This window comes from Electrona antarctica (assembly GCF_951216825.1).
Source record: "Electrona antarctica genome assembly, chromosome: 21".
In the NCBI taxonomy this organism is placed as follows: Eukaryota; Metazoa; Chordata; class Actinopteri; order Myctophiformes; family Myctophidae; genus Electrona; species Electrona antarctica.
The window spans coordinates 11,261,955-11,280,345 of NC_136802.1; the positions used below are offsets into that span (position 1 = coordinate 11,261,955).

The window sequence follows — 18,391 nt, forward strand, 5'->3', positions numbered from 1 at the left end:
ACGTCTTTCAGAGCGTGCTACTATTTTGGAGCAATGTAACAACACTGCACAGCTAGTATTGTAACTGCAGTCTTTTTGTCTAAATAGTATATAACCCATTTTGGGCGGGAACCCCTTTTGGTGTTAGCATTATGTTATGCTTTAGCTATTTAAAAATAGCAGATCTACAAAGTTAGCAAAGCAAAGTTACTATATTTACCCAGGGTAACTGGACTAAGCATCAGATACTTGTTTACAGCTAGGCCCTGCTCATAGAACATTTCATGATAGTGGTTCAATGCCTTGCTCAAGGGCACTTCAGCGGTGGTAATTTGAACGTGCCGGTCCGGGGATACGAACTGGCGACCTTCCGGTATCAAGACCGCTCCGCAAACCGTTCGGCCACCGCTGCCACATAAAGCTCATAGCTTTGAAAAATCAAAGAACGACTGACATAGAAACATAGCTTTTTCAGAAAACTGTCAGGATGTGGAAGACATTTTTTGAATCTGATCTCAGGTCAAAATGGGTTAAATACAATGCCCAAATTGTAGACATTGGTGCTTGAATTTAGAAACAACAGAAATCTAGTTCTTCTGATATTGGCACAAAATCTGCAAGCAGAGAGATTTGTTGTTGTTGTCGTTGCTTATATATCATGCTGTATGCGTGCATACTGCACACTCAAAAACAAGCACAATGTCCTTTGTAGCTCATTTGGCACAAAAGTGCTTTTTGGATTTCATTTAACTCAATGTCATGGCCATCATCAGGAAGTGTATGGGTCACAGGAGTTTACCCAAACAACACAATTAACCAGAATATATCCCAATGGCGTGTTGGATAAAAACTTACCTGAGGAGCCAGAAAGTGATCTTTTTTGGTTAAAACAAAAAGTATTTGGTTAAAAGGTTAGTAATCATTGCTGTTGAAAAGTGTTTGTTCAGTAACAGTCTCCCTGTCTCTCCAGCTCTTTAACAGGGGAAAAAAACAGAACAAAGAAAAAGAAAAACATTTTCAGGTACTGTAGGTGACAAAATGTCAGCCAATCAGGAGAAAGTAACCATACCGTATATCAGCTTAATTCTTATAGTGTTCCAGTTCCAATTTTTGTCTGCTCATTTCTTTGTGTCATCATTTCATTTACAATTCCACTTGTTTAATCTGTATCCTGACTGCGTTATCTATCCTGATTGGATACAAATGATATCCCAGTTTCAGTTCCAGTTTCAGTTTCAGAAAATGCATTTTCTGTTTCATAAAAAGCTGGAGAGACATGGAGACTCCTATTAATGCAACAGACACTCTAGCAATGAGTACTAGCACAATATCGAGCTTCATAACACTTAATTTAACTAAAGAAAATCACTTACACTACCTTTAACCTAAAAAAAAAGTACACAACGAGTTGATATAGTCATACGAAAACACAGTTTCAAAAGGGGAGATGGTTACACTGCACTATTACAATCCTGAAAACTCCTCAAGACCGCTAAAAAACATTCAGCTACCACCAGTGACCAGTCACACGAGAGAAGTCTATAAAACCCAACAATGTTACCCATCAAATCCTCTTCCAAATCACTGGCAACCTCGTGGCAGCTTTTTCTATCGATGCCTATGGAGTACATCATTACAATCATAAAGGAGCTAACATGATACGATGTTTAGCAAATAACGCTGTTTTTATGTCTAGCTTCCTGCGTAATCGTAAGTAATGAATGCATGCTGTTTGCCAGATTCAGATTGCTGTCGCCCGAAAAGTCAAAATGAGTTCCATTTAGTAACTGGAGGTGGATGGGGGGAGGGGGGGCAGCCTCTGTGGAGAATCCGAGGCTTTGTGACTCAAAAGGACAAGATATGGAGTGTGAAATGGAACCATAGGGCATTTTTATAGCACTCTTTAAGTCCGCCCACTCTTTAACAGCCACTTCGCAGTCATTACAATCTCTGAACTGTGTCACTGTCGCCTTAAAGGCAAGTAAAAAAAAAAAAGAAGCATATTGTGAGGTGGGTGTCAAACGCTATGTGGAAAATAAAATGACACCACTGAGTGTGTGCACATGTTATTCTGGTATAGAACTGTATAGTGATTAGATTAATATAAACAAAAGTGTAAAGCTGTATCCACGGGGATAGAACAAACATTTCTTAAGCCAGCCACAGGTGTGTAGGAGCAGGCAAAACAAAATGCTATGGAAGTCATTCTTGAGACATCCTGTTATGCTGTTTTTTTGTGGGTTCTTTTTTTCTTGTTGTTTATTTATCCTTATAGAGCACCGAAGTCTGACGTGGGCACCAACACACGGGTTCATGTATTTTTTTACTTGCATTGAAATCTCCATAGGGCGATTTTAGGTCGCTTCATATAAGAACTGTGTTTGAAAAATAAACCGATCATCCCAGCCTTTCTGTCAGGGGAGTGGCTGTGTGTCGTTAATGACGTCCATTCATATTTGATACAGCCAGTTTCTGGAGAAAATGGAATTAATGTGGCCGCAAAAGCCTTGAAACTACATGAAGGCAATGTCGCTGCTAATAAACGTCACGCCCAGCTGTCAACACATTGCGTTCCTGAGATTCCTCGTTGACGTAAGCTCAGCTGGTGGTGACTCGACTCGTACTAACCACGAAACATTAAATATCAATAAAATAAAAATAAAAATAAACGTAATTAACATCCAGTTTCTGTTGTGCGACGGGCAGATGCAGCCACCCCCCCTACCCGGAAATGTAGTCTCTGGGTTGTTTGACTCGTTTCTAACGCTTATTTTGTTACTCTTTGGGTATATTTGTACATTTCCACCTTCAGTCGATGCTTCATATCCATATGAGTGAAAAGGCCGGGGTGATCGGTTTATTTTTCAAACACAGTCCTTATATGAGGCGATCTAAAATCCCCCTATGGAGATTACAATGCAAATAAAAAGTACATGAACCTGTGGACTGACACCCTCTACTGACAGTGACGTCAGGACTTCGGTGCTCTATTACACAGCTTGGTTGAATGCTTGATTCTGATTGGTCATTTGCTGAATTCAGCGGTGTGTTATTTCTTGATAATGACCGCGTGGCTCTATACTAGCGGACTGCTGTAAATGGTGCATTTATATAGCGAATTTATCCAAGGCGCTTTACATAGATTGTGCATTACATTCACCCATTCACACACACACATTCATACACCGATGACCATGCATGGCACCAACCTGCACATAGGGAGCAATTAGGGGTTCAGAGTCTTGCTCAAGGACACTGACACAAACTCAGGGGGAGCCCGGGTTCGAACTGGGAACCCATCCGGCCGCTCTACCCCTGAGCCACAGCCACCGTTGTTCAAAAGATTGGAAAGTGAAAGTGGATAACTGTGGGGTTTTTTTATCAATATTTAACCAATATAAAGTATTTACAAGAGCTTGTGACTAAATAATAAATACACTGGATCCAGTCGGAGCAAAAGGTTATTTTTTCATTTACTGAAAAAGTAACGATTTTTGGAACATTCAAGGTTTCTTTCCTTCTTTTTCTTCATGTTTTTATACATTTTATCTCATGATTTTGTAACCCAATTTTTCACCCAGTGTCAATTATATAACGTAATCCCGGGGCGCTACATTCCCGCCAACCTGGGGAGAGCAACGGACTGAACTCATGCTTCCTTCTATGCATGAGGAGTCCAAGCCGCTTCTTATTCCCTGACAAGGGGGAGTTTCCCCGGAAGGACGTAGCGCGTTATTGCAACCAGTTCCTTTCTCCTCCATCAGGCGCCACGGCTGGCCAGGGGGAGACCAGGATTACTGGAACATACAAGGTTTCTGACCTTGTACATCTGCTATTCACAACATTTATCTGTGGAACCATTCTGTTGCTTGTCTGGGTGGGGGGGTCCCCACTTCAAATATGATTACTTTGGGGGGGGTCACAGCCTGAAAAGGCTCCTAAAAATGCTAACCTTATATTAAACACACATAGATACGGAAGCTGCTGGTTATTATTCATAATGAATTATGTCTTGTTTTCTCTCTCACACTTGCATCACTCCATCCCTTGGCTCTACCTTCTGCCGTGCAATCCAATCCAATCTGCCAGGGACAAACGCTATGCTGCTGGAGCACGCTTTTGCAATGCAAATATAGCGTAATATGAATTTCATTGCGGAGGGGCGATGACTCATGCTCGTGCTCTGTTGCAAGTAATGTCGCGGATAGAATCCCAGAGAATAAATCTAACCGATGAATGAAATATGGATGCAGACAACAAAGATTATAGAGGTAGTGTTTAGTACCTCTACAGCCTCTTACAGGCTAGTAAGATCATTGGAGACAAACAATTGCAACTTCAGGGACATACATGCAGTATACAACCGCTCCATAACCAAAAACTAGGCAATTCAGATTTACAATGATTCCACCCACCATCTTCGCCCTGAATTTGACCTGTTACCATCAGGCAGGAGGCAAAGAAAGAAGGGTTATAAATTATAACTAAGACATCGTTTGTGCCTACAGTATACTGCAGTGGACATTTTAAATAAGATGTTTAAATAGTTCCACCACCTAATCCTTCCTAATGCATTTTATATTGTGTCAGGGAATAGAGGCGAGCCGAGTGCTGCTGAGATTTCAAAAGAAGTGTGAAAACTCCAGTCTTTGATAGCGAGGTGCTCGAAGTTAGAACATCTTGTATATGGAGAAGGGAGGTCCCAACGGCACAAGCTTCAAGCACACTCTCGCAATAATACATTTAAAAAGCCTTTATTGCTTGACAGGGCTATACATTTGAAAACAATTAAAAGCCACCAAACGCCGACCGGTTTCAACAGTCACGTCTTCTTCATGATGATGATAGCCACACCCTGAAGAAGACGTGACTGTCGAAACCAGTCGGCGTTTGGTGGCTTTTAATTGTTTTATAAATATCCGTATTTTATATTATATTTGAATGCATTGTGTATTTTATGTAATGTTTTTAACTGTTGTAAACTGACTGCCAGTGTGCCAAAGACACAGTTCCATTTCATGTCAAATGTAATGGACAATAAAGCTTTCTCTGTCTTTATCTTTACCCACCTAGCTGAGAGGGGTGCAGGCCCTGGGACGATGACCTCCTCCGCTTGTCGGCGCCGTGGTCCCACGAGGCCTCGCACCTGCCCAGCTCCCCGTTGGCGGGCTGGGGGGACGCAGCAGGGGCCACGGCCCAGACCCCCGGGCTGACCGGCTGCTCCGGAGGCCGCCTGGGGCTCTGGGGACTGTGTGACGTCGTCCGTCGGCCTCCGCTCCTCTCTCGGGGGTTGGGGGGAGGCGGCGTCAGGGGCAGAGGCTTCACCTCCGGAGGTCGCTGGAGGAGGAGGCTCGAGTCCGACGATGGCGGCAGCGACTCCGACACGGACGACAGGACGATGAGGTCGTCCACCACCGCCGGGTCCGAGGAGGCCAGGCGGCGGGGAGACCCGCAGGGCGGCGTTGGCGGTGTGACCTCCGGTTCCGAGTGGGTGCACATACTGCACGGTGCGTGGTGGTGGTCGTCGTGGGAGGGCGGCGGGGGGTTAGTCCGAGGCGGCACCCTGGGGGGGTAGTCCAGGCCGCGGCCCAGCACGATGGAGGCCAGCAGCGAGGCGCTGCCCAGCAGAGCCCGGTGGGTGCCTTTGATAATCAGCCCACCGCCCCTCCTCTCCGGCCTGGGGGAGCTGGCCGGCGATGAGTATAAGCCGCCTCCCCCCTCCTCACTGCCCGAGTCTCTCTCGTGAGGTAGAGGCAGGCTGTCTTTCACCGAGGAGCCTGCGGAGGAAAAAACAAAACATGATGCGCTTAGGGTGACCAGATCCAAACGGGACTGGGTTAGTAACTTATTACTTAAGTTGCTATTAATGCGTTTGGAGAGCAAATCCATGCCTTTGCTTTTGACATCCCCCCTCAGGGTCCTTCAGTTTTATTCTTGCTTCTGGTCAGAATAACTACGAAACACATTTGGAACCCCCTCTTTTCTTTTTAAACTATAGGAATCGCTAAAGGGGAACCGTTAAAGGATCGGACCGTTGAGAGGGAATCATTAAGGAACTGGGATCGTTAAACTCCTATAAGATCCCACACCTACGTAGCTACAGACCCGTACACAGATTTGATACAAAATAAATCAGTCAAATGATCACTTAGGATTTTGCTGTGTATATACATATATTCCAGGCTGGCACTGAATACCATTCTGGGCAGGCAGAGGAGGGGCTGGCTCTCCCTACAAACCCTCAGCTCAGATCAGCCGACGAAGGGAGGCTGGAAGTACCTTTGCTAAAAACGCTGGGGCAACGCTCCACACGTCCCAAACTCTTCTCCCTTCTGGCTCCAGAACTATGGAATGCACTTCCCACTGCAGTCAGAACTGCAGACTCACTCCCAATCTTCCGCCATAGTCTGAAAACCCACCTCATCAGACTCCATCTTAGCCCATAGCACTCGACGACCTTACAGGCGTATGCAAAGGCTCAACTTATGTAACTTAAATAGCACTTTATGTAGACATAGCCCTCTATAGTGTATACGCATAGTTTAATTATAGAGATATTCCAGTGTTACGTTCTTAGCTTACGTATGATTCATGATGCCTATTTTTATGTATTTGATGTATTACTATGTTTTTGTTCTTGCTTACTATAAATCGCTCTGGATTGAAAGCGTCTGCTAGATGCCTAAATTGTTGGCGCGGAGGGTCATACCATTCTGGCCAGGCGTAGGAGGGGTCGGCGTGGAGGGTCTGTACTCCTCAAAGTCGTCCTTGGATTCTCCGTTCTCGTTGCTGTCCATCCCCAGGAGCTTGGCTCTCATCGACAAGCTGAGAACAACAACATGCATGCAGTGACAACGTTTCATCTCCTCTTTCAGTAGACACAAGTAGATTTATTATAACATATATAATATATATAACATACCATACCGGTAATATAATTATACATTATTTCCCTGTCCTAGATCAAAGGTTGGTAATTCCATAATTATGTCATGCACTTGGAAGACTGGAATGATCCACTTGGGAAGGCTGGCTGGCTGGGGTCTCCTACCTGTTTTCCTGGGGGCTGAGGCGCAGGACTTTGGGGCTCTTTGGGCTCTTGGGACTCTGGGGCCTCCAGTGAGGGCCCAGCCTCATGTCTCCGTTGCTCTGCTTCAGAGAGGGGGACTCCGGTGGGGGCCACACCGAGCTGAGACCAAACGCCCGGCTGTTTTCACTGGGACTGACTGCAACAGACAGAGAGAGAGACAGAGAGAAAGGTGGCTTTGATGACTTGAGGCAGGTGCTTTGTTTGCTTCGTTTCCTCCGCCGTCCATGTGTGAATGAAATGTAAATGTAAAGGACATTGTAAAGCGCCCATGGATAAAGGCGCTTATATAAATGCAACCATTTACCATTTAAAGCAGTGGTTTTCAACCCTCTTCATATCATATCAAGGACCATTATTTATTCTGCCATTTGAGCCACGGACCACCATTTGACGAGACTGAGGGCCCTATCTTTCCCCACCCCTTACCCCTTATGCCTAAACTTGTTATTTGCCATTTTTTACTATTTTGAAAATCATTTAAAAATAACATAACAAAATAAACAATAATTGTTATTGGGTTAATGAACTGTTTAGAGCATGAATTGAAACCAAATGGACCTTATGATAGATCTATAAGGGTCCATTTGGTTACCAACTCTCCGTCATTAAGTTGGGGGCCACCTGGAACCTCCTCAGGGACCACGGGTTGAGAGAACCACTGATTTAAAGGAATGAACATCTAAACACATACTGTCTGCTTTCACCAACACAATTAAATTCAAAATAAAAAATATCAAACCCCTACGCACCAACCCCAACCCTACAGAGTAAACAGTTGTTTCATGACTTTGACCTCTTAAGACATTCCTAGGGGGGTTCATTTGGTGTTTGTTTTGCTGATTCTGTCTCAGGCTTCCTTGCACTGACCATTGGACACTTTGTTTGGTTTTGCACCTCATGTGTTTACCCTTGTGTGCTCTGTAGTATTATTATTGTTTATTGATGCATCTTGTTTTTCCTTTTGTACTTTACAGTACTTTTATTCTTTCCTTATACTTACATGTAAGTTGTAACCTTTACTGCTGTGCCGCCTCTGGGTCACTGAATAAAGGTATCTAATCTAACCAATTAACTCTCAAAGAATGTCCTGGAAACTTGGCTGAGAACCCTTCAGACCTTTACTTCATACCTGAACTGACAATTCCTCACAAAACCCACTAGTCTCCCTCATGAGGATCTGGCGTTATCCTCCAGGCTAAAACCCAGATGTGCGTTCCCAGAAAGGAAGGGTCCCAAACGCGACGAGTGCTTAAGTGCTCGAAGCAAAAACATTCACGTGTCTTTGGCAACGTCTCGTGTGCGCAACACACACACACACACACACACACACACACACACACACACACACACACACACACACACACACACACACACACACACACACACACACACACACACACACACACACACACACACACACACACACACACACACACACACACACACACACACACACACGCCCTTCAACTAAAACGAAAGGGAACTAATTTCAGAAGGTCATAATATGCTAGGAGGGGAAGATAATAAAGGCTAAAAGCTACAATTTACTGCTTTTTAAAACGTACTGTATTTACGTGGCGTTATGCTGGTTTCTATACACTTAGAGGGTCATGTGTGTGACATGCTCAATCATCGTTGCTAATCTAATGCAAAGCCATCTGTTGTTTGAAATGGACGTTGCGTGTGCCTTCATTTTTACCCCATTATTGACCTCGCCGCACTTTGATAAATAATCATTGCACGCTAGCCGCTGCTGCCCGAGAGGCCGAGGGAGGGGAAAACATGTCCACTCAAGACCTTGTGTAATGACAGACACACGCCGAGCGTTGTGACTGCCATTATGATGATGCATCATTAGCCGCAGGGCGTGAGGAACACAAACCAGCCTCTCCTCTTGGATTTTAATCCATCTGGGACGGGAACGCACATCTGTGTCGCCTTTATAGCGTTTAACCACTTATTTTAACATTTATTTTAAACTTTAGCAGGTCTACAAGCTCGTAGCGCAGCACCGTGGAACAACATATACTTTGAGATGGGGTTCAAGTACAGATAATTCTGGGGGTCCTTCACATGAAATAGTTTGAGAACCACTGATATAGAAATGATATCGTTTTTTCAGAAAACTGTTTTAGAAGACATTTGTAGAATCCGGTCTCGGTCCTAAATGGATTAATGGACACATGTTTTGGATTCAGCCGTAAAAAAACGCTTTTATAAAAAACGCTTTTATACGGAGAAATATCTCGACCGCAATTTGCGCCTCTTTTATTTTTATGTCAACTGTGCTAAATTGCACGCCTCTGCCCATTAAATCCCCGCCACCACACCGCAAATTTCCTTCTGGGGGTGTGTGTGTGTTGTGAAGAGCCGTATATATATGATGATCTGTTGGCTCCAGCCTTCTCCCTTCAAAGGGAAAACGATCTATTGGGCGGTTCGTCTGAGAGGCTGACGAGCAGAAGACTATTGTAAATCACCAGCATACAACCCCCCCCCCCCCCCCCCCCCCCCCCCCCACACACACACCCCTACTCTACTAGAGCAATGAATTTCTCCTCGCCAATTTCTAATTCACTGAAACCGCACTGTGGCTGTGTGTTGTATGCATGTATGAAAACCCCCCTGTGTGTGTGTGTCTGTTTTTTTTTACTAGCAAGGCACAACAGCTCCCCCCGCTGGGTCCAGTGGGTACTGTACGTAGTGGAGGGCGAGAGAGGTGTAGGTAGTGAAGGGAGAGAGAGGTGCAGTCAGAGTGTGGGAAGCTGCTTTATCGCTGCTGAGCCACGGAGAGGAAGTGGGATAATATTTGGACTGGAACGCTCTATTGTTGGAGAGAGGATGTAGAGCGAGAGACTACCAGTAAACCATGGGGGAGAGAGGGAGAGAGAGTACCAGTAAAGTAAACTATGAGGGAGAGGGGGGGGGGGGGGGGGGGAGAGAGAGAGAGAGAGAGAGAGAGAGAGAGAGAGAGAGAGAGAGAGAGCGAGAGCGAGAGCGAGAGCGAGAGGAGATGGCCTGCAGGGACAGATGAGGGGAACAAAAAAAGGGTGGAGGGGATGAGAGAAGATGAAAAGAGAAAAAACAGAATTTGGAAATAGTGTGTGGTTGAAAAGGTGTAAATGGAGCAAAGTGAGAGCGAGCGAGAGAGAAAGACAGACAAACAGACAGAGAGAGTGTGTATGTGCGTGCGTGCGTGCGTGCGTGCGTGCGTGCGTATACGAGCGAGCGCAGTGGTGCCGGAAGGGGAGGAAAACCCTGAATGATTCAGAGGGCCGAGACCTAGACGGCGACCTTCAAACACTCCCTAGACACCAGACTACAGTATACCTGGAGCCTGGATGAAGATCCCTAGACACCAGACTAACCTGGCCTGGATGAAGCTCTAGACACCAGACTAACCTGGCCTGGATGAAGCTCTAGACACCAGACTACAGTATACCTGGAGCCTGGATGAAGCTCTAGACACCAGACTAACCTGGCCTGGATGAAGCTCTAGACACCAGACTAACCTGGCCTGGATGAAGCTCTAGACACCAGACTAACCTGGCCTGGATGAAGCTCTAGACACCAGACTACAGTATACCTGGAGCCTGGATGAAGCTCTAGACACCAGACTAACCTGGCCTGGATGAAGCTCTAGACACCAGACTAACCTGGCCTGGATGAAGCTCTAGACACCAGACTAACCTGGCCTGGATGAAGCTCTAGACACCAGACTACAGTATACCTGGAGCCTGGATGAAGCTCTAGACACCAGACTAACCTGGCCTGGATGAAGCTCTAGACACCAGACTAACCTGGCCTGGATGAAGCTCCCTAGACACCAGACTAACCTGGCCTGGATGAAGCTCTAGACACCAGACTAACCTGGCCTGGATGAAGCTCTAGACACCAGACTAACCTGGCCTGGATGAAGCTCCCTAGACACCAGACTAACCTGGCCAGGATGAAGCTCTAGACACCAGACTACAGTATACCTGGAGCCTGGATGAAGCTCTAGACACCAGACTAACCTGGCCTGGATGAAGCTCCCTAGACACCAGACTAACCTGGCCTGGATGAAGCTCTAGACACCAGACTAACCTGGCCTGGATGAAGCTCTAGACACCAGAGTAACCTGGCCTGGATGAAGCTCTAGACACCAGACTAACCTGGCCTGGATGAAGATCTCCCCAACACAAGGACGGGTATGCTCGTCCAATTTATTAATTACGCAATGTGCTCATGACGAGTAGGCTCGTCTTAAGGCGTTTAATATTGATATAAGAATGCCTCGCTATTTTCCACTTTTTGGAAGTGCTCCGGTTGGTAGAGACGCTTGCTATAGGGGCCTCGTCTGCACTGCGTCTGCGCGACCAACCACATTAGCTTCCGTTTTAGCCGTGGAAAATCAACTTGCTAAAGAGCTGCGTTTACAATTGACAGGCTGCATGTTTCTATAAGGCAAGCAACATCGATCCCATAGCCAGGAGGGACATGGCAGCTGTTTGAATCCCATAGCCCAGAGGCAGACACATTGTAATTGGCAATTTGGTTGTTAAACAACTGCTAGGCCGTTAGTGATGATTAAGTAGCACCATTTTAGGGCGGCAAATCCTACAAAGTATATATTTATGACAACATGCTTTTTTGGGGGGTTTTTCCTTCTTTATAAAGAAGTTGCATTTTAAAAACAGCTCGTACTATTGTTGGCGATAACTGTGTGTCTGTGGAGTGTGTGTGTGTGTGTGTGTGTGTGTGTGTGTGTGTCTATCCATCTGCGTGTCTGCATGTCCAAAAGGGGGAGTAGAGGGGCCTCCACTCACGCTGGATGGCGCGGAAGCGTGGGCCGAACGACGGCGACGATCCCGATCCCAAATCTGGAGAGTTCCTCCTCTTCTCCAGGCCGGGAGACGCCTGCACCGTGATCTTATGGATGAAGTCTGAAACACACACATTTACAATTTAGCCATTTAGCAGCCGCTCTTAATCCAGAGCGATTTACACAGTAAGCAAGAACATGAACATGGTAATACATCAAACATGGCCAAAGCATTTCCGGGTGTCTCCAGCCAAACCCTTATCTAAGTTACATAAGTTGATCCTATGCATACGCCTGTAAGGTCGTCGAGGCTTGGGCAAGTACTACGGCAAGTGCTAACATGGAGTCTGAAGAGGTGGGTTTTCAGACTACGGTGGCAGATTAGGAGTGAGTCTGCAGTTCTGATTGCAATGGGAAGTGCATTGCATAGTTTTGGAGAAGAGTTTGTTTGGGACATGTGGAGCGTTTTTAGTGAAGGCACACACACACAGACACAGTTAGACCACCCAGATGGTCAAAGGGATAAACTAGACTTATGGTTTGAAATGAACGGCTCATGAAGCAGACGAGCAGACAGACACTTGTGTCTGCCAGGCTAGATTTATTTACCTAGCCTTCTCTCTCTGCAATAATATATTCAACTTTGATGTTGTGGGTTGCGGCCGCAAGGGGGATTCAGTTTTCAATTGGGCACAATTGTGTGTGTGTGTGTGTGTGTATGTATGTGTGTGTGTATGTGTACGTGCATGCGTGCACGCATGTGTTTGTGTGTGTGTGTGTGTGTGTGTGTGTGTGCGTGCTTCTATTTATACTCGCAAGGGCCAAATGTTCCCACAATTACAGTAGAATTTGGAGAAAATAAACCATCATTGTGAGCACAATTACTGTTCCGGTCGTCACAAGAGAAAGGGTTGTTTTGTGGTTAAAAATGGTATGGTGTGTTAGAATTGGGAAAGAATTCAGGTTGTTGGGGTGAGGTTTAGGATTAGACGTTTTAAGCTTAGGTTTAAGGGCTGGGGTTAGTTATTTCCCGAACAATCAGATACACTAACGAACTGATAAGAACCAGAGCGAAACTGGGCAAAAGAAACCACTAGCCCCCACCCACCCACACACACACACACACCCCCTCCTGTCGCACTATTATGCAACACACATTCACACACCGATGCCGGAGGAAACCATACAAGGCACCAACCTGCACATCGGGAGCAATTAGGGGTTCAGAGTTCTTGCTCAAGGACACTTCGACACTAACTCTGGGGGAGCCCGGTTCAAACTGGGAACCCTGAGCCACTGCTGCCCCAAACTGCACCTTTCTAAACTAAATGTGTTGTATATATGCCTCGATTTGCACCTTTCTAAACTATTGTTTGCTGTATATGGAACTCTTGTTACTCTTGTTTTTTTACCAGCTGCTGTGTGAAGCACAGCGGAGCTGGTTTATGAACGATCGCTTTCTGGACTAGCAAGCTATCTCTCTCATTGGCTGCCGCAGTGGCCGTACTAGCAAGCTATCATTCTCATTGGCTGCCGCAGTGGCCGTACTAGCAAGCTATCATTCTCATTGGCTGCCGCGTCTCTAGCCTACCAGCCACTTTTGTGTGTGCGTGTGTATGTGCGCACTGCTAATATGTCGGAAAACCAAAAACTCAGAACACAATAGTTCCACCTTAGATAATTTTGGTTCCTACCTAAACTACTGTGCTGAAACTGACACGGAGGCAGTTATTACCCCAGCTGGTAATTAACTGATTTAATCAATTATTTTCTACTCGTTTGCTCTTTCTTGCACTCTTTATTCTATGCCTTTGTTTGCTGTGCTTGCTGTGATTGATGCTATCTATGCTGCTGCATTTGTCGGTAAGGAAGCCAAACAAAAATAAGTTTTCCTCTTATGTACCCGCACACAAGATGTAACAATTAACCCATTTTGGGCGGGAACCCCTTTTGGTGTTAGCATTATGTTATGCTTTAGCTATTGAAAAATAGCAGATCTACAAGCTCATAGCGCGCCACCGAGTGGCGCGCTACGAGCTTGTAGGTCTGCTATTTTTTTTTAAATCGAAGAACGACTGACATAGAAACATAGCTTTTTCAGAAAACTGTCAGGATGTAGAAGACATTTTTAGAATCTGATCTCAGGTCAAAAATGGGTTAATACAAGTACAACCTTGACCATGACCTTGCCTGATTTATACTTGGGTGTCGAACTCCGAAAATAGCACCTCTACAGATTTGATGTCCTGTCATTGGCAATTCAGTAGATTGTCATTTGCATTGTCAGAGACAGAACATCGTCAGTGAGAAAGTGGGACATTTACCAAGGTGTTATATCATGTTAACTCTATTCAGATTCCCTGAATACTAGATAATAGAGTTCTCTTCTTTTCAGTAGCAAAAGCAGTAGAATTAGCAGTGAATAAAACCTGCAGGGAAATAACATGCATGTTCAGAAAACATTCAGGAAAACATCAGGAACGTGTGAAGAATAAAGCTTGTGTGCTATTTTCGGCTTAAAACAAAAACTAACTTCCGTTACATTCATCAAATCGCCGCCCTAAAACATGAATGTCCTCACAAGTATAGTCATAGAAATGTGCGTGCATGAGCGTGTGTGTGTGTGCGTGCGTGCGTGAGCGTGTGTGTGTGCGTGTTTTGAGGAGCAAGACAGACAAGATTTGAGTCGCATGGAGGTGAAGGAGGACAACCCACTGAGACTAGATTCTACAAATAGCTTCTAAATCATGACAGTTTTGTGAGAAAGCTATGTTTCTATATCTGTAGTTCTCAACCATTTTAAGTCAAGGAGGACCCCTAAAAAGTATATAGTAATTGGCCACCGACCCCCATCTGAAAATATGTTGTTCCAGGGACACCCAGAAGCAAAGATACAAGTTAAAAAATGTTTGCTGTGAAAGAATATATATATATTCAAAGATTTGCACGCGTTTTCACAAAAAATAAAATGGAAAAAATAGCAAATCTACAAGCGTATAGTGTGGCACTCAGACTCCAGGTCTTATCGGGTTAAAGCGTGTCTACCCCCCCCCCCCCCCCCCCCCCCATCCCCCCCATCCCCCCCGGCTGAGGCTTATCGGCCGGATAGCAGTGGCACTGTAACACAGCGGCAATGGAGAGACCACTATATATATATAACATAGTGCACAGTCAGTGGGGATGAGGGCCAAGGGAGAATGCTAAGCAGGGGGTGGATGCTGGTGTGTGTGTGTGTAGGGAAGGAATCATAGGGGGTGGGCTGGGCAGGGGGGGGGGGGGGGGGGGGCAGTGGAGAGACTGATGGGGGGGGAAAGCAAGGTGGTGAAAAATGACTGGATGATAGGAGAGAGAGAGAGAGAGAGAGAGAGAGAGAGAGAGAGAGAGAGTATGATAGGAATGAAGAGAGTGAGGGAAAGGGAGAGGCACCACACAGAAGCGGAGAGATAAGAGAGAGAAAGGGACAGGGGAAAGAAAAGAGATGAAAAAAACAGAGGGAGGGAGAGAGAAAAGTGAGAGAGAGAGAGAGAGAGAGAGGCCAGCCAGCAGTCAGTGCATGGACAGGAAGCAAGCATGGAGGCGTGGTTGGCTCTCTCTCCCTCTCATCAACCCCCCTCACACACACACACACAACACACCCTGCTGTTGCTGGGAAAAGCCTGACCACAGCGCGTGCGTGCATGCACACACACACACAAGGCCACATGTATTGCTGCACATACAGACAGTCACACACACAAAGACCATAGAAACGATACGATCCCCACACACACACACACACACACACACACACACACACACACACACACACACACACACACACACACACACACACACACACACACACACACACACACACACACACACACACACACACACACACACACACACACACACACACACACACACACACACACAGTATATACCCTCACGCGCTTTGGTCACACTTCCATGGAAACTTATCTATAAGCGACACACTGGCCGTATGGTATGTTTGTGTGTGTGTGTGTGTGTGTGTGTGTGTGCGGGAGGGAGGAACAGAGTCGTCTCATGACAAACGAGCAGCGACTGTTTTTTCTGTTTTCCTCTCTCAGATGAGCCCACGCAACAGTGGGACCAACACAGGAAGGGCCGGCGAGCACTGCAGGTAATACACTGACACCACGCTAGACAGGAACACCCAAAAACGTCACATCCGGTTTTAGCCTGGGGTAAGAATTTTCTATGGCTGCCAATGCAACTTGGTCCAATCCTTAATCACATACGGACAAACATCTATGCTGATGCTATCTAACTTGCGGAGGTAGCGTGCCTTGTCCACGGGCAACAGATCTTTCAACATATGGCATTGCAAATACGTTTGATAATCGCTACTCTGCTCAATATTGTTTTGAAAATGCCGCAAATTGCATTGCAGTGAACGAGCGCAAATCACAATTTCCCCCGTTTGTGGGCGGAGTCACAGTTTGAGGCGCTGTTTACGCGCCGTGGTGTCAGTGTATGGTACAATATAATGCTGTCACATTTTAGCCCACTCACTCTAAGCCAGTGGTTTTCAACCCTTTATCATATCAAGGTCCATTATTTATTCGCCATTAAATTGAGCTACGGTCCACCATTTGATGACGTTTAGCCTCTAAGATCGAAAACCTGTCTTAGAGTTCATGCTCTATTGATGTGGTACCATCCATAGGAGAGATAACAGGCGTTGACCAGAATAACAATTCTTCCACATTCTCTAATGTAGAATTCTTGGAAAGTAAGTAATGCAGATGTTTAACACTTTCAGCGCCCCCTGCTGTTCATTTGAAATGACCACAGGCAGCCAGCTTATATCCCCTATATAGGCGCCATTCTATTACCGTCAACACAGCCCAATACAACGAGAGGAGGCACAAAAACCTTTTCGAGCAGCAGCCGACATGCGTTAGGTTTCACAACAAGCGGTAACATGGCTGGCGCTATGCGATCAGAAATCACTGTTTACATCTGAACGCCGGGCGGTTTGGACTAAAACAACAACTTGAGTATTTTTCGGAGAAAACAAGCAACAAAGAAACGGGAGGCGCGCGCATTGTTCCTCACGATGGGAAGAACGTAGGCGCTGTCTAGCAGCCTGGGCAGCACGGAAGGTTAGTGTTGAGCTTCGGCTGCATGGTATTGATATAACCCTTACTACACGCCATTTGACGGGTATGGTGACCTCCGGGGTTAAATCTTAACCCGTCATCTGACGGGTTGTGAGGCGTTTTGGCGTGCATCGTGTTAACAAATAATTTAACTCTTGAGAGCGTAGAATGAAAACATTTTACGCTCTCAAGAGTATAAGGGTCCATTTTGTTACCTACTCTCCATCATTTCAGTCTGACTGGGGACCACCTGGAACCTACTCAAGGAGCACTCGTGGTCCCTGGACCACTGATTTAAACTAATCTAAATGTGTGTTACAGAGATATATATGTATACAAATAATGAATGAAAATATAACCTTAAAGGACCACTTCACCACTTTTCAACATCTCTTCATATAATTGGTCCTCACTAATGATAATGATAAAACACCACCACTCTTTCCTACTCAGTCTGTGTCCCATAGGAGGGCTTTGGGCAGTTCGGACACCCGTCCACCAGTGACCACCAGTGACCACCAGTCCACCAGGAAGAGAAGTTGAAAAGTGGTCCTTTAACAATTGGAAGATAAAAAAATAAATACATGGAAAGATCAAATAAATTCGGAGTCACTGTGTCATTATTATTTCTGACACCTGCGGCTGACATAACAGCTGTTTTGTTACAACTGTCTCCATCCCCCATTTCCTCTTATTCTTTTGCAGTTGTTTGTCGTTATTGTTATTGCTGTTTATGTGGAACAGAGTGAATGAGGAACAATTGAAGTCTCCTTCCTGGCTCGCTTTACAGAACGCCTGCATGGTGAGACAGCCCTGTAGCCTCTTCTTTTGATTCTCCTGGATCGCTGCTTTGATAGCCGAGACAAACAATGTGTCGCATTGCGACGTGTTGATAGCTTGAAATTAGCTTTTTTTTCCTCTTCTTTTCCAGTAGAAATTACGGTAAGCATTTCTCTGATTCTGACCATAATAACCCAAACTAGGTCTGTCAAAATAGACCATGAAATGACGTTCGATAAAGAACATACGTTAGAACAGGGGTGGGAAAAAAAAAATCGAATGAGAAACAGAAAATTTTGTGGAGGGCCGGGCCTTACATATGAATTTTATTCTCATAAAAAGCAGTGAATGGCTTTGTTTTGACAAGCTGGTAAGAGTACAGTATATGTTGTATAATTACCTCTGACTTCAGTCAATAAATAATACTTAGTCGTCCATATTTTGTTGACACCTCTGTATTCGGCATCCAGCTTTCTTTTTTTGGCATGACGGACATTTTTGAGAGGTGACAAGGTAACAAGTTCAGCTGTCAATCACACGCAATTCATGGCAGGAAACAGATTGCGTGTACGTGAATGAACAGGCTTCCAAAAAAGCTATTCAGTTTAAGGT

At 45.4% G+C, this 18,391-nt stretch overlaps 1 protein-coding gene across 3 annotated transcripts in view; it reads right to left on the minus strand.

Moving 5' to 3' along the window:
• Positions 1-18,391, minus strand: part of LOC306914190 (mitogen-activated protein kinase kinase kinase 11) — a 73,530-nt gene that overhangs the window by 9,387 nt on the left and 45,752 nt on the right. For all 3 annotated transcript variants that reach the window (XR_013788664.1, XR_013788665.1, XM_079491165.1), the window contains exons 6-9: positions 11,878-11,994; positions 7,031-7,205; positions 6,689-6,804; positions 5,049-5,756 (exon numbers count right to left, since the gene is read on the minus strand). Coding sequence is in view for 1 of the 3 variants with exons in the window: in XM_079491165.1 (XP_079347291.1) it covers positions 5,049-5,756; positions 6,689-6,804; positions 7,031-7,205; positions 11,878-11,994 (1,116 nt within the window). In the remaining 2 variants the exon portion in view is untranslated. The remainder of the gene's footprint in view (positions 1-5,048; positions 5,757-6,688; positions 6,805-7,030; positions 7,206-11,877; positions 11,995-18,391) is intronic.